Source organism: Acaromyces ingoldii (genome assembly GCF_003144295.1).
Source record: "Acaromyces ingoldii strain MCA 4198 unplaced genomic scaffold FA10scaffold_5, whole genome shotgun sequence".
Classification (NCBI taxonomy): Eukaryota; Fungi; Basidiomycota; class Exobasidiomycetes; order Exobasidiales; family Cryptobasidiaceae; genus Acaromyces; species Acaromyces ingoldii.
The window spans coordinates 112043-126656 of NW_020290251.1; the positions used below are offsets into that span (position 1 = coordinate 112043).

General features: G+C 57.3%; 6 protein-coding genes across 6 annotated transcripts; 2 read left to right on the forward strand and 4 right to left on the reverse strand.

Moving 5' to 3' along the window:
• Positions 1-86: 86 nt before the first annotated feature.
• On the reverse strand, positions 87-861 carry FA10DRAFT_272649 (RNA-binding domain-containing protein; the record flags this gene model as incomplete). The annotated part of the gene is made up of 4 exons (XM_025523133.1): positions 87-289; positions 365-453; positions 538-695; positions 766-861. 4 exons carry the CDS (start codon positions 859-861, stop codon positions 87-89), a joined length of 546 nt encoding a protein of 181 aa, XP_025375276.1.
• A 171-nt stretch (positions 862-1032) lies between these two features.
• Positions 1033-1390, reverse strand: FA10DRAFT_254052 (hypothetical protein; the record flags this gene model as incomplete). Its single annotated transcript, XM_025519715.1, has 1 exon — positions 1033-1390. A coding segment is annotated over one exon (357 nt), but the record flags the coding sequence as incomplete, so codon positions are not given.
• A 593-nt stretch (positions 1391-1983) lies between these two features.
• FA10DRAFT_268302 (hypothetical protein) lies at positions 1984-6839 on the reverse strand. The gene is made up of 2 exons (XM_025522268.1): positions 6139-6839; positions 1984-6072 (listed from the first exon to the last, which is right to left on the reverse strand). The coding sequence occupies exons 1-2, from the start codon at positions 6548-6550 to the stop codon at positions 2060-2062; spliced, it is 4425 nt and encodes a 1474-aa protein (XP_025375278.1). The 5' UTR covers positions 6551-6839; the 3' UTR covers positions 1984-2059.
• Positions 6840-7013: 174 nt separating this feature from the next.
• FA10DRAFT_268303 (hypothetical protein) lies at positions 7014-10559 on the forward strand. The gene is made up of 6 exons (XM_025522269.1): positions 7014-7195; positions 7262-7634; positions 7694-9152; positions 9217-9635; positions 9699-10117; positions 10194-10559. Exons 1-6 carry the CDS (start codon positions 7037-7039, stop codon positions 10479-10481), a joined length of 3117 nt encoding a protein of 1038 aa, XP_025375279.1. The 5' UTR covers positions 7014-7036; the 3' UTR covers positions 10482-10559.
• Positions 10560-10667: 108 nt separating this feature from the next.
• On the reverse strand, positions 10668-11748 carry FA10DRAFT_261537 (proteolysis and peptidolysis-like protein; the record flags this gene model as incomplete). The annotated part of the gene is made up of 5 exons (XM_025520076.1): positions 10668-11131; positions 11199-11321; positions 11377-11455; positions 11515-11597; positions 11667-11748. The coding sequence occupies 5 exons, from the start codon at positions 11746-11748 to the stop codon at positions 10668-10670; spliced, it is 831 nt and encodes a 276-aa protein (XP_025375280.1).
• A 343-nt stretch (positions 11749-12091) lies between these two features.
• Positions 12092-14608, forward strand: FA10DRAFT_254062 (hypothetical protein). Its single transcript, XM_025519716.1, has 4 exons — positions 12092-12242; positions 12313-12388; positions 12454-12728; positions 12787-14608. Exons 3-4 carry the CDS (start codon positions 12477-12479, stop codon positions 14194-14196), a joined length of 1662 nt encoding a protein of 553 aa, XP_025375281.1. The 5' UTR covers positions 12092-12242; positions 12313-12388; positions 12454-12476; the 3' UTR covers positions 14197-14608.
• The last annotated feature ends 6 nt before the right edge of the window (positions 14609-14614 follow it).

Below are 14614 nucleotides of genomic sequence, written 5' to 3' on the forward strand. Positions count from 1 at the left end.
TCGCAAAGCAAGCAGTATACCGGCAAAGGACCACACGCCAGGCCACAACCAAGAGTCCAGGACGCGGGCATGACAAGATAGAAGACTCACCCTCCGTAGTTGCCCTGAGGAGCACCGTAGCCCTGCTGAGCGCCACCGAAAGCCTGCTGGCCGCCGTAGGCCTGCTGACCGCCGAAGCCCTGCTGGCCACCGTAACCGCCGTAGCCACCCTGAGGGGCGCCGTAGCCCTGAGCAGCAAAACCTTGCTGTCCGCCATAGCCCTGCTGGCCGCCGAAGTTGCCCTGTTGGCCTGCGGAATCTGGGAGGGTCAGTCTGCTTCAGTCCTTTGGTCTTTCTTCGGTTTCTCATCATCAGTCCAACTAACCGTAGCCTCCAAACGAGGTCTGGGGAGCGCCACCGTAACCGCCGCCGTAGCCACCACCGTAGCCACCAGCACCCATACCAGCGCTCATGCTGCTTCCACAGCGACGAAAAAAGGAAAACCGAAAAAAATAAGTCACCTGAGCGTCTTTCTTTAGCAACACCATGCATGCTCACCCAGTTGGGCGGGAGTTGGCCATGTTGACACGAATGCGACGGCCGTCGAGCTCCTGCTCGTTGAGACCAGCAATGGCTGCGTCAGCCTCCTGCTGCGAGCCGTACGTGACGAAACCGAATCCACGCGAGCGACCAGTCTCGCGGTCCTTCATGACGATCTAAGAGGGGTGATGAGAAGAGCGGACGTCAGGTTAGGTCAAGGCGATCACATCGAAGAGAAGCACTCACGTAGTCGGTGAGCTGTCCATAAGCCGAGAAAGCCTGAGCGAGGCCATCGTCGGTGGTGTTCCACGACAAGTTTCCAACGTAAACCTTGGCAGCCATTTCGTCGTCGTTGAGGAAGTGATTGATGAACTATAACACAAAGAGTCGGTGCGAGTCGACTGTCCAAAAGGTGTCAGCGTCGTGTCCATCTACGCGTCTACTCTAATTATTGTGCGCCCAGATTTGCAGCATCCAAATTCGCACCCAGCAGCATCGCCATCCATCCACGACTGTGCGTGAAAAGACTTTGCCGTCCTGACAACGCCGTCTTTGGAAGAACGGGCGATGCACGATGGTGGCAACCAAGAGCAGCTGGACACTCACTCGTAATGACACAGAGACCGGGACCGGAGCTGTGATGGATGGGCAACGAAGAACGAAGAGAGATACGGGACTTTTGTGAGAGCGAAGCCGCAAATCGAGTCGGTATGTAGATGGTACAGCCTTTGTCGAAGTCAAGTCGAGTCGAGAGGATCACACAGGACGCCGCGCAAACAACGAAAAAGAGCCGAGATTCGAGAGACGGAAAGACGGGACGAGGAGAGGGGGGTTGAGGACGGAAAATGGAAGAGAAGGAAGTGAGGAAAAGAGATATAATTACAGGAGGAGGGAGAAAAACGAATCCTTCAATCCTGCTGCTGTGGTAGAGGGTCAGAAAATGACAGCGACCAGACGGCTGGAGCAGAGCAGCCAGGGCGAAAACGAAAGAAAAATTTAAACAGAGCGCGAGCGCCTAGGCTACACAAATGGGCATTGCGCGAGAGGCCCTTTTTCGCTTCCGGCGCACAATTTTTGTATTGCCCTTGCGGCCCCTACCCTTGCAATACAACAATGCCTCGGCGCGGCCTTAAGTAAGCCGCATCACGTGGCCGGCATTCTGCTCTTACGCCGCAACGAAGACTGTCATCGTGAAGGTGGCGGTTACGGTGAACGTCGCAGCAGACAAGCCTCTGCTCCCAAGAGCTTCTGCTCCAAGACTGCCTTCGTTTTCTTACAATTTGTCCTTCAAGGCTCTAGATCGGGGTTCCTTGGTGCCAAAGTCATGACCCGTGCGTAGAACCTCTCTACCTAATCGGTCTGGTAGAGCGATCCGTGCGCAAGCTTCTGATTTAACGAGGTTCCTCTCCCCATCTCTCTCTTGTCTCCCGAAGACAATCCTGCATGAGACCCTCACACACAGTCTCCCGGGCGAACATATCAAGGTTGCATCATCATTACATATAAAGAAAGTGAAAAAAGTAGGGCTATATGCAGCAGGTTAACCACCCCAGAGGCTCCTCAAGTCGGCCAGCTTCTCCTTCCCGATCGGCTTAGTGGTTCCCCTTCCGGCCATCTTGATCATGGAGGGATCAACGTCTTTGGGGAAGTCTTCGGGCACGACGCCAGCGGACAGCCTCGCTTCTGCCGCCATGAGATCCGCAGTGATCTTGCGAGAGGGCTTCAGAGCTCCCTCCTTGACAGCAGCGGCGACCGAGGCAGCTTCAGGGGCCGAGACAATGCGGGTTCCGTTGGGTCCGTGCGCTGGCTTTGGCTGTGGGTGAGCGCGCAAGGGTTCCTCGAGCGTCGTGGGCGACTTTGGCGACGTAATGACAGCCTTAGGGAGCGTCGTGTTGATAAAGTGAGGCGCTGAAGTCGTCTTCAGTGCTGGGCTCTTGTAACGCTGCTGCGGTTGCGACGGCTTCACCTCCTCATCTGCCTTGGCTGGGGTCGACGCTGACTTTTCCGGGCTGCTGAAATCCAATGCAGGGCTTGCGCCTGATCGTCGAGCCTTGGGCTTGACGGTCGAGAGGGGCGTTGCCTCGTCCTTTGCCGCTCCGTCGCTGATATTGGCCCACATACTGGCGACGCTGGCGACCTTGCCGCCCCTGCCGCCACGGGCCGAGCGGGCGTCGTACTTGGCACCACCTTCTTTGGACGAAGACGGCGAGCTGAGAAGGTGTTTTTGGACGCTGAGAGGAATGCCTTTGACCTTTTCCTCTTCATCCTCGGCGCCGTCGTCAGCCTTAACATTCTCGGCGCTGGGCTGCAAAGGCTGAGCTTCAACCTTGGCCGGAGCTGCCTTGTTCAGGAAGGCAACGTTCGCTTTATCAAACGTCGAAAGTCCAGGAATTCCGCGTGCAGCAGCGCTAGGGACACCTTCGTTCGCCTTCTTTGTGAAGCTGGGAACGCGCGATGACGAGGCTTGGGCAGGCAGCGAGATGCGTCTTGCGCGCGAGAGAGAAGCAGCCGGTGTCGTCGTTCCTCCTCCCTTGTTCTCAGAAGTGGGCACGGCGCCATTGGAGAAGCGCCGAGTGCTGACATGACTCTTGAGTGCTGTGCCAGGCTTGGGCGTCGGGCGCACCTCGCTACTGTCGATCAGTGCTCGCAAATCGGCCGACAGCGAAGGTGTAGGCTCGTTTGCTAAGCTGCTCTTTCGAGGCGCAGACGGGCTCTTCCTGGCAGCTGCGGAAGCGGAGGCAGGGAAGGGAAACTCATCCTCGTCCTTGCCCGCCATCAGAACCGACGGGCTGGGCGTCTTTGGCGATAGTGTCGGATCGAAGGAGCTTGCTGGGGCCTGGAGCTCGGACTCGCCCTTCGCCGTGTCTGTGCGGCTCGAGTTGGGGGAAGGAGTCTTCTCCAGCCAGCCGGCAACACGATTGACGGCTTGCTTATTGAGCTGTCGCACTTCCTCCTCCTTCTGGTCGTGTGCCCGCTTGGGCTTACCGTCGCCTTCGACCTCCTTCTTCTGCTGCGAAGAGGAAAGGGAATGGGGCTTGTCACTAAGCGGCGCAGGAGTAATGCCAGTGGACCGTTTTCTCTCCTGTTCGCGCCTGCTTTCTCGCTCCAGAGCCTCTTGGTTCTCCCGCTCTTCTCGCTTGCGCCTTCGCTCGTCGCGCTCCTTGTCACGGGCCTCCTCCTCCCGCTTCAAGCGCTCCAGCTCAGCCTCTCGAGCCTTCTTCCGCTGCACCTCTTCCTTTCTGCGCTCTTCGTCCTTGCGCCGCTCCTCCTCATCTTCCTTGGCTCGTTTCTCGCGCATCGCGGCGGCCGCAGCAGCTGCGCGTAGAGCACCGCTGTCATTTCGGCTCCTCGTCTCCGAAGACCGGCGCACATTGGCCATGACGGCCACATCACTGTTGCGACGGCTGCCCGCGGCGTTCGCAGGCGACGTTTCCTTGGCGTCTGGGCTTGCGAGACGGCTCTCCAGAGCCTTAAGACCGTGGCCTTGCGATGAGCTGGGACGCAGGGGCGTCGACTCGGCCCTGGGTGTGCGAGGCTCGGGCATGGGCTCTGCCGAAGCCTTTGTAGCTGCAGCCGAGTCCACTGCCGTCATGCTAGCACGCCTCGCGGTCTCCTGTTTGACAGACAAGGGACCAGGGGCATCGCTCGCAAAGATGTCCGAAGCCCGAGGTTTCCGAGCCATTTGGCTGCTGCTCTCCTTCGCGCTGGGCACAGGAAGCCTTGGCAGACTCTTGTCATCGTCTTTCACAGTCTTCTCCTCCTCTGGCACCATTCCCATTCGTCGCATCGCCTCGCGCATCTCCTCCTCGTCCTCGGCCTTGCTCGCCATCTCTTCAAACTGCAGAATGTCACCTCGCGAGACGCTTCCTCCACCCAAGGCTCGGATGGACCGGACAGTGCCAGCTTGGGACTCCGAATCCTCTTCGATTGTCGCCAGGCCTGCTTGAGGCGGCGAATGCATCGCCAGAAGCTGTGAGGGCGAGGGTGCTGGCGCAGGCGCCTGCACCTGAGGCTTGTTTCCAGCGGATGGCGACAACGGTTGAAGCGGCTCGGACGGCTGCTGCGGGCTCGTTGGTGCTGGTAGTGGCCGAGCTTCAGGGCCAGGAGCCAAGTAACTGTTTCGTGGCTGCTGCTGGTGCTCGACGGGCACAGGGGCACTACTTCGCCTCGCTGTTGCCTGAAGGAGGTGGGCTGAGCCCGATTGCGGTCCTCGCCAAGGCTGACCGCCGTAAGCATCCTGCGCGACATGTGCAGGAGCCCGATTGCCGACGAGACCTTGCGCCGATGCTGGCCGTGGGAGCTGGGCCTGTTGCTGGGCGGAGAGCGGCCTGGAGTCTGGTTGTTGAGGAGGCGAAAGATTGTTGAGAAACATGCTCGTAGTCCAATTCTGAGCATTGGGGTCCCAGATCAGCTGCTGCACCGCGGCGTCTATTGCAAGAGGCTGTTGCTGTGCGACAGGCAGAGCGACCATCCCCATGGCGGCAGAAGCGGGCCTCGACGGCGGGGCGAATCCTTGCTGAGGGATAGGAGCAGGAGACCAGCCCCTCTCGGCACCGTAAGCTTCGACTGTGCGCATCTGTGGATCGAGCTGTTGCTGGTACTGATGGTGTGGAGCGTGACTCTGGGCATGGTGGTGATGTTGGTGGTAAGGATGGTGCTGGGGATGGTCGCGATGTGCCATCGCCGAGGTGCTGCGCCGCGGGAGATTGTGGAGCGGGGCCAAGGAACCCTCGGCGGGCCGCTGAACGCTCGACGAGTGGGCAACGTAGAAGGGCACCTCGACGGTGAGATCCTTTGCAAAGTTGCCCATCTGCGCGCTGATGATGGCCACAGTCTGCACTTCGAACAGCCTCGTCTTCCGAATGGTGCGAACATCGCGAGGAAGGTCCACAGCAAGATTGACGACAACCTCCTCGGAGGGCGGGAACTCGAAAGACGGGCCCTTGAAGTGCTGCGTGTGGACCACCTCGGTGATCTGCGGCTCCAACGAGGGTCTCTGTGCTGGCACGCCTGGTGGCCCACTGACGGGGAAAATGAGTCTCCTTGCAATGGCCACTTTGAGTCCGGAGAGGTGTCGCTTCGTGTTGTTCTTGACGCCGGCCCGAATCATGACCATGCCTCCGGCTACAAAAAGCTGCTCGGCGACACCGGCCTCGAGCCATACAGCCCCAGTGCCTCCCATGAACAACCTCGTGTCGGCCACGGCTTCGACGGGCTGCATATACCGTTCATCGCCCTCGTCTTCCCACTTCTCAACGACAAAGGCGTCGGACTTGACAGTGACGAGCGTCTTCTGGTCGTTCCACCACGTCTGTGTTGTGGCCTTGAGGGCGTAGCGAAGGCAGGCGTTGCCCGCAAAGGTGACGCACGACGGCGCCGAGTCCGGCAGTCGAAAGGAAAAGGGAAACGTGGTGCGGCCCTTGCGCGCGGTCCAGTAGCCAGCCGTGGGTGCAGAAGGTAGCACAGCATTGGATGGGGGAAGGTGCTCGCCCTGAAAAAGGGTGCGATTGAAGAGAAAGATCTGCGTCGCAGAGTGATCCCTCGACGAGAGCTCTGGTAGAATGGCATCAGTGGCAGCTCAAGGCTTGGAAGAGGAGGACGAGGACCATCCCAACGCACCTTCAAACGCTTCCAGCTCAACGGCAATCTCGCCGATGCGCAGGCGCTGGCTCGTGCTCGACGTGAGCTCCAAGTGGCCCGAGACGGTGCCGCCGGCCTCGAAGACGTTGCTTGCCAGGAGCAGGCGCAGCTTGAGCTTGGGGTGTTTGCTCACGGCATTCATCGGCATCTGCTCGTTGTCCCCCTGGGCCCCAAAGTTTGAATCATACATGCTCGGCGATGTGGCGCGCATGTGCGGTGGGCTGCTGGGAGCGAGTGCGTGGTGCAGGTCTGCGTAATTGTCGATTTCCGACGGCGGAGGAGGGAGGCCAGCTTCGGCGCGCCACGACAGCGATCGTTGCCTCCGAGGCCGACTGTCTGCGTAATCGCCAGGAAGCACGCCCGGTGTCGACATGGGTGGGGGCGCAAACATGGCGGGCGCCCACAGTCAAGGCTGGTTGGCGATCTCGATGTTTTGGTCTGCGCAGAGATCAGGGGTAGTAGAAGCAATAGTAGTAGTTGTAGCGGTAGCAGTAGCGGTGATCTAGTCGTGACTTGTCGTAGAATTAGTCGTTAAGAAATGGTCGTCAAAGGGAAGGGCGCTACCGACACGAAGCCAAAGAAGCAATCAGAAGGCAAAGAGCATGAAGTGAGGGTCAACACCAGGAAGCAAAGCAGCAGCTGATGGGGAAGCTCCTTTTGCATGCAGGCAAGCGCTACTTAGCTCCACTCAGGGGCTTGTCCTGTCGAAGCTTGAATAAAATCGATCTCGGACTTCGCGTCTTTTTTATTTTTATTTTTATTTTTTTTCGGGGCACGTAGCGCGCTTCCCACGTGAGATGCAGTTGCCCAGGCGCGTCTTGAAAGGCACAGGCGCGTCCGTCGTCAGTTTGATGGTCTGGCTTCTTGTGACTTCGCCATGGAGAGAGGACCTTCTTCGTCTTCGGCGGCGGCGACGTCGACGACGGCGACGGGAGGCGCAGGCATTGCGTCGTCGAGTGGCGGCGTTCCGTTCACCCCAAAACCCTCGCACCGAAGGAAAAGCAACAAGCAGCTGAGTGCAAAGCAATTTGACAAGGTGTGCTGAATCTCTTCGATAGGAGGAAGCGAAGTAGAGGGCTGAACAGCTTGATCACTCCATCAGATTGTCAAGAACCTCACCGCCGTCAAGAAATCGGCGAGGAAGGGACACGATCGATCGGCTTCCTACTCTTCGCTGGCAGAGGGTGCCGACGAGCCGGAGCAGGTCTTAGGAGAGGAGGGCGAGCGTCGTCTAGCACCCTATGCTGAAGAGAATGAAGATGCCCATGCGGCGCTTGTAGAGGCCATGAACAGCCAAAACGGCACAACCGTAGAAGTGGGGCCGGACGGTACGGAGATGTTGGTCCATCGAGAGACAGAATTCTGGCTGCAACGATCCGGCGTCGACAAGACTTTGGCACAGGGGCTGGGCAAAGGGCCAGACGGCGTGGCATTGGCCAAAATTGCCGCGAGAGGCCTAAGGGGAAAAGAGAATGGTGAGTTTGTCTGCATGTGCCCGCGCTGAGAAAAGTGCATTGACCGTCTGCAACGACAGCGCCACAAGACTCCTTCCTACATGAGGCTAGCTTCGTCTTCAACCCCCTCACGCGAAGAGTACCGCCGCCCTCGCCTCGCAAGCAGGCTCTTGTTAATGCACAGCGGGCGAGAAAGACGAGTGCGGCGTCAGTGGAGCCCGGACCACCATCCGCTACCGCTAAGAGAAAAGACACCGCTCCTCCTTTCAAAATGCCCGCATCTGCACCCGCATCGGCTTCGATCAGGAGCACAGCCTCTTCAAGCGCCTTCGAGGAAGCAAAGGCAGCAAGAACGGCTTCGAGCACACCCCTCGACCCCTCAGATCTCTTGCCGCTGGCCTCGGCTCCTAAAGAGATACAAGAGGCGCTGGTGCTCGAAGACCTCCTGTTTGTCCTTCTAGGGATAGAGGGCCGTTACATCCATTACTCATCCTCCTACCAACCTGATGATCCTTCGAGTCGACTAAAAGGAGCTAGCTTCATCGTAGACAAGGGGCTCGATCCGTCTTTTCGAGACCTAGTCGAGCGGGTGCTGCCGCTGGCCACCTTCTACACCAGCATCTTCGCCTTCATCGAGATGGAATCGAGTCTGGAGTTTGGCACGGTCGCCCATGCCTTGTGTGCGGCCATCCGAGATCTGCTCAAGGAGTACGAGGTCCTTGTAGTCCAGCTCGAGCACCAGCTGGCAACGTCAGCAGCCTTCACGCTGCAGAAACTCTGGTTCTACGTGCATCCCACGCTCCGAACACTGACTTTTGTTCATGCCTTTGTCACCGACATTGCTGCGATATCGCACGCAAACATTTTCGATTCGGACGACGAAGACTCGGACGAGAGCGACGACGATGATGACGAGAATGACGATGCGACAGGCGGGAGCGGCGGGAGCCTGGAAAAGCAGAAGCGAGAGCTGCTGGGCCTCGACGACGCAGATGAAGACGGCATCGTGGGTGGTATCGCCAAGGGCGGCGAGATCCTGTCGATGCTATGGGATCGTGTCGTGAGAATGAGCGGCGACCAGACGGCGCATACGCTCTTCACGACGCTCTTTCACCGTGCTGCCCAACCCTATGCCCGCATCATGGTCCGATGGATCACGACAGGCCACCTTGCCGACACCTATGAAGAGTTCATGATCATGGAGAACCCGAGAGTAACGCGTGCCTCACTCGAGTCCGATCCAACGGATGAATATTGGGAACGACGATATACCCTTCGCGACGAGACGATGCTCGCGCAGAGGGAGCAGCAAATGCAGCAAGGAATTGACCTGGATGCCCTCGTCGACGACAATGGTACACGAGGCGTTCTTACAGGAGGTGCCAAGGTTCCCGCGTTTTTGGAGCCATGGAAGCGAAAGGTTTTGCTGGCCGGCAAATACCTCAATGTCCTCCGCGAGTGTGGCAAAGAAGTACCGACAGAAGAAGCCGAAGAGTCAAACGAGAGCGGAGAGGCTACCATCTTCATGACAGACGAGTCGTGAGTATGGCGGACGGAGCATTTGAGGCCTAGAATTAACTTCTCGATGGCTTTCGCTTTGCAGCTTCTTCCGTCGCATCGAATCGGCCTATCAACGCGCAAATTCTGCCCTCCTCCATCTCCTCATCGAAGAGCACAACATTGTCCCTCGATTGCGATCGATGAAGCACTACTTCTTCCAGTCATCGTCTGACTTCTTCTCCTCTTTTCTCGAGGCAGCCGGTCGTGAGCTGCGCAAAAAGGTAGATCCCAGCCGGATCAGAGACCCAACCATCATGCGTCTGCAAACACATCTCGGCATGGTTTTGGGCAGCTCGAGCAGCGTCGGATTCGCCGACCCTTTTCGAGAGGACGTCAAGGTGGACCTGGCGGGCGAGAATGCATACGACCAGCTCAAGCGCATCGCTGAGATAAAGGGAGGCGTAGAAGCCGCAAGAGCGCAAGCCAAGCTTGCGAAGCAAAGGGACAAGGACTGGGTTCCCCGTGAGTGGTCTCTTTATCTTTTTCTATGACGCCATGCTAAAAAATTCCTTCATTTATACACAGTCATGGAGCTCCTTCAATTCGACATTACCGTCCGCTTTCCTGTCTCGCTCGTCATATCCAAGAAGAATATTCTTCGCTGGCAATTCCTTCAGCGGCCCATCATCCATCTCAAGGCCACGGAGCGGAGCCTGTGCGACGTCTGGGTCGAGCATCAGGACGATTCGTGGCGGAGCCTTGAAAGGCGTCACCCGTCACTGCAGCAGTGGAAGATGCGCGTCTTCAGGCTCCGCCACCGGATCCTCTTTTTTGTCCAACAAGTCCTGGCCTTTGTCACGGCAGAGGTGCTCGAGCCAAATTGGAGAGACCTCGAGGAAAGGATGGACAAGGCAAAGACGGTGGACCAATTCATGAAGGACCACTTTGACTTCTTGAACACGTGCAGAAAAGAATGCATGCTGACAGATCTGCGTTATGTCGAGGTGAGTCGATCGTGGACAAGCTCTGATGATATCAGTGAGGCTCATCGAGTCTTGTCTTCGCCGCAAACAAAAACAGATGCTGTCAAAGCTCATGTCTGTCGCTACGATCTTCTGCGAGAATAGGGTTCGCTTCCGGGACCAGCTCGCTCTGGAGCGAGCGTCGGGAGCAAAACAGCTGGAGTCGCCCGAAAGTATCCTCGAGGGTAACCGACCCAAGATGAGCGCAGAGGTCATCGTCTTTATTGCAAAGGTGGAAAAATCGTGGGAGTCGAGACTGAGGACGTTCAAGGACATTGTCGCGCTGCTTTCGACGACGGACAACCCTGCTGCACTTCCCCTTTCTTACCGGCTCCAGTCAGCCTGAGTCGCCTGTTCTCTTTCCCTTTTCTGTAGTACTACTGTCCCGCGTGAAGAGAGCACTCTGTGTACGATGTAACAATATCAATGGTTGAGATGATTGCTCGGAGAGATTCATATGGCATTTGACAGACGGACGGGAGAGGGAGAGGTGATTGATAGTCGTACAGGGAGTGGTGGCAGTAGCTTGACATTACTTTCGATTTGCGTCAGGGTCTTCGTCTGCGACGTTGAGGAGCAGCGACTGAGCGTCGAGCATAATGCGATTGTTGCTGCTTGACAGGACCGTGGCAATGTCCCTTGCCGCCTCGAGCTTCCTGAGTTTGAGGAAGCCCTTGTTGCGCTTGACAGCTTCACCAATGAGCTCAGCGCTTCTTGCCTCTCCCTGTGCGCGAACGATCGTCTCTGCCTTTTCTTGCAGGGCCTTGTCAACAAGGAACGCGGCACGCAATGCCGTCTGCTGCGCGATCTGTTTGGCTTCGACAGCATTTGTAAATTCGGGACTGAAGGCAACGTGCGTCAGGGACACATCATCAAGGACGAGATTGAAGCGCCGCGCTCGGATCGTCAAGTTGTCGCGCACAAGACGCGAGACCATCTCTCGCTGCGTAATGAGCTGCGAAGCGTTGAACTGCGCCACGACGGACTTGAGCACCTCTGTCGGTTCAAAGCAAAGATGAGTATGCGCAGAAGGTTGAAGAGGAGAGAGAAGCGCGTTTCTCACCATTGACGATGCTCGGAAGCACTCGCTCGTCATAGTCAGTGCCAAGCTCTCGGAAGATCGTGGGAAGGGCATCAACGCTCGGTCGCGACAGGACTCTGCAGGTGATGTTGACCATTTGCAAGTCTTCAAAAGGAGTCAGCTTGGGAGCCCTCTCCTTTCCAGAAACTCTTCCACTCACCCTTCGTTCCAGTGAGACTTGCGATGCTTCTTGGCTTGGCCCTCACGTCGTAGTCAATGGGAATCTCTACCCAGGGAATCTGGACACAAACAGCATGAGATACCTATCGAAATCGAGAGGAGACAGCGGGTCGCTCACCATCAAGTGCGTTCCTTCGTTGTAAATCTCGTGTTTGACCCCGCCAAAGCGAGAATACTTGATGGCTCGATGACCACCATCGACTGTATAGGTCGAAGCATGTATGAGGGTCTCTCTACCCAGCTGAAAGAGCTCAAATGTGGGTCACCCACCATTAAATAGACTCGCATTGATTGCAAGGCCACCGCCGACGAGAAGGAAGAGGCCAGCCCCGCCTCCCAGAATGCTACCCATGCTCGGCCCGCCTCGGCCACCACCACCTCCGCCTCCATTCCCACCCGATCCCGCATTGAAGCCACTCCGACGCGCTTGTTCGCTTAAGCGCTGAAACGCCTTTTGGAAGGCAGCACGGGCCTGTGGCGAAGCCATCGTGTCGTCAAAGGGTGGGCTGTAGCAGAGCGAACACCTGGCGGATGAGCGAGAAGTCGACCGTCGAGGGTAAGCCATTTGCGTCTTTACATAAGCAACACTACGACACGTGACTTCTTGCTGTACTTCGATCAGGAAGGCTTCACCGGCCTCAATGGTCTTTTTCTTCCTCGTCATCTCACCAGTTCAAGTTCTGTGCCTTCACCCACGCCGATTCGGATCTACCAAGCACACCCTCAAAAGTCGCACGTTCGGGCAGCACGCAAGAAAACAAACCGCTCACAAGAAAATAAGACGTCACCTTTGAGTCTTCGCTCTTCAATTCCGCCCCTTTGCCAGCTGCAAACCTTTGGAATCTGGTGAGTCGAAGATCGGCGAGGTGATTGATGCTTCGACAGGGAAGACGCTCATCTCCTGTGGTGAACTCAGCCACCGCTTCGTATCACTCTCATTCTTTCGCATACACATCCATCTCTCCAGCAGGACTCGAGGTCAGGCTCAGTCTGTGAGTGCATTCGACTGCTATAGCGCGCATTTCACTCACCCAGCTTCCGCTTCAACTCACACCAGAACGACAACACGCGCATACACACATGTCTGTAACGGGTTCCTCGACTCTCAACGGTAGCATCCCCGAGTCGGCCACAGGGGCCACCGGCTCGGCTTCCGATGCAGCCACCAATCCCAGGCCCATGCAAGCTTCGGAGATTGGCTGGCTCTTCGTTCCTCAGTATTACACCTTCTTGAATCACAACCCGCAAAGACTTCATTGCTTTTACAACAAGCGGTCGACCCTCATTCACGGCACGGAGCAGGAAGACACCAAGCCGTGCTTTGGTCAACAGGTGAGCTTGGCAGAAAGCTTCGTTGGCAGATGGTTGAGCTCACGACTTCGCCCTTCAGGAAATTCACCAAAAGCTTCTTTCTCTCGGTTTTGAGGACTGCAAGGTTTTCGTTTCGACCGTCGACTCGCAAAGCTCTGCAGATGGCGGAATCTTGGTCCAAGTCCTTGGTGAAATGTCCAACAAGGGCGAACCATGGCGTAAATTTGCCCAGACTTTCTTCTTGGCTGAGCAGCCCAACGGCTACTTTGTCCTCAATGACATTTTCCGCTTCCTGAAGGAAGAGGAGGAGGTCGAAGAGGAGGCTGCGCAAGTCGATGGGGCCATCGAGGAGGAAATTGAGCAGGCCGAGAAAGCTGGTACGACCGTTCCGCATCAGGTCGACATCTCCGCCGTCGCCCAGCCAGGTGCCACCCCGAACGTCAAGTCGGTTGCTGCTGCCGATTCTTCTGCGCGTGCGATCGCAGCAGCTCCCACCGACACGAGTGTTGCACCCGCCGGTCCGGTGCAGGATGCTCAGGCCAATGGCATCCTCAAGCCGCAGGAGCCAACGCCAGCAGAGCCAAAGGAGATTGGTGTTGACAAGAAGGTGACATCGGTCGACGCCGGAGATGTCGCTCCCTCGCAGCCCGCTGGAGTTGCTGCTGCTGCCGAAGCCGCCGCCCAGCCTTCTGCTCCCAAGAGTCAGGCTGCCGAGCCCACCCCAGCTGCCTCGGCCGCGGCAGCTGAGACATCCAGCAAGGAAGGCGCGCAATCGACTAGCAAGCCAGTTCCAGCTCAAAACGGGTCGACCCCGGCCGCAGCGCCTGCGGCGCCCTCGGCTCCCAAGACATGGGCCAACCTCGCTGCTTCCAATGTGAACAAGTGGGGTTCCACGGTCAGCGCAGAGGCTCGCGGCGTTTCTTCTGCGAGCCCCTCCACTACACCATCGCAGCAGTCTTCGTCGCGTCAGCAGCAAAGTCAGCAGCAACAGCAGAACCACTCGAGCTCCAATGGCCATGGTACCGGACTCACGGCGCAGCAGGTGGCTCAGATCCAAAACCCAGGCATCTTTGTCAAGAATGTGCTCTCTGACAAGGTTTCGGAGGCAGACTTGCGAAACGCTCTCGAGACGCTGTTTGGCCCAATGAAGGAGTGCCAGGCTATTCCCAGCAAAGCATGCGCCTTCGGCGAGTTTGTGTCGGTTGAGGCGGCCAGAAAGGCGATCACAATGAGTCTGCCCACTAGCGCCGGTGGCGAGGGGGGCGTTCCCGTCGGTAACTCTGGCTGGACCGTGACCGTAGAGGAGAAGAAGAAGACCGGCGAGCGACCTCATAGCCAGAGGACTGGAGGGCGCGGCGGCAGCAGCGCCCAGGGAGGGCAGGAAAGGAGTAACAGCGGCTTCCGAGGTGGTCGCGGTGGCGGACGAGGTTCCGGCCGTGGTGGACGCAGCGGTGGAGGCGCAGGTGGTGCTGCCAGCAGCGGCCCCTAGACGGAGAGGCCGAGGACACCACTACTTGCTTCACAAGAAGACACACACAGTTCCTTCTCCCCTGATTGCCACGAATGAGTCAAGACAAAAGAGGACTATTGACCTCAAAGCCAAAATCTAGAAATCACGTCGATCTCCTCGCCTTCGTCTGGCAAGTCGGAGATCATTCAGTCACCTGTCCGCTCCATTACTTTCCAAACCTCTTTATCTCAAATTCTTCTCTTTCCGTTCCCTCTCTTTTTCTTCTCTTCTTCTTCTCGTCCTTCCTCTCCTCTAACACCTTCCTCTCTCTATCACTCACACCACACATATTCTTTCTTCTCCCCGTCAATGTCACAACAAGCCACCAACAATGTCATCTAACCACCTACCCTCATCTGATCACATAAATGCATGTTAACTGACAAGCAACTACTTT

Bases quoted from the DNA above. Each gene is read 5' to 3' on its own strand.
- FA10DRAFT_268303 (XM_025522269.1), top strand. From the start codon at position 7,037: ATGGAGAGAGGACCTTCTTCGTCTTCGGCGGCGGCGACGTCGACGACG. The intron at 9,153-9,216 runs GTGAGTATGGCG...TTCGCTTTGCAG, and splicing joins ATCTTCATGACAGACGAGTC to CTTCTTCCGTCGCATCGAAT. The intron at 9,636-9,698 runs GTGAGTGGTCTC...ATTTATACACAG, and splicing joins GGACAAGGACTGGGTTCCCC to TCATGGAGCTCCTTCAATTC.
- FA10DRAFT_268302 (XM_025522268.1), bottom strand. From the start codon at position 6,550: ATGTTTGCGCCCCCACCCATGTCGACACCGGGCGTGCTTCCTGGCGAT. The intron at 6,073-6,138 runs GTGCGTTGGGAT...CCATTCTACCAG, and splicing joins TGAGCTGGAAGCGTTTGAAG to AGCTCTCGTCGAGGGATCAC.
- FA10DRAFT_254062 (XM_025519716.1), top strand. From the start codon at position 12,477: ATGTCTGTAACGGGTTCCTCGACTCTCAACGGTAGCATCCCCGAGTCG. The intron at 12,729-12,786 runs GTGAGCTTGGCA...TTCGCCCTTCAG, and splicing joins AGCCGTGCTTTGGTCAACAG to GAAATTCACCAAAAGCTTCT.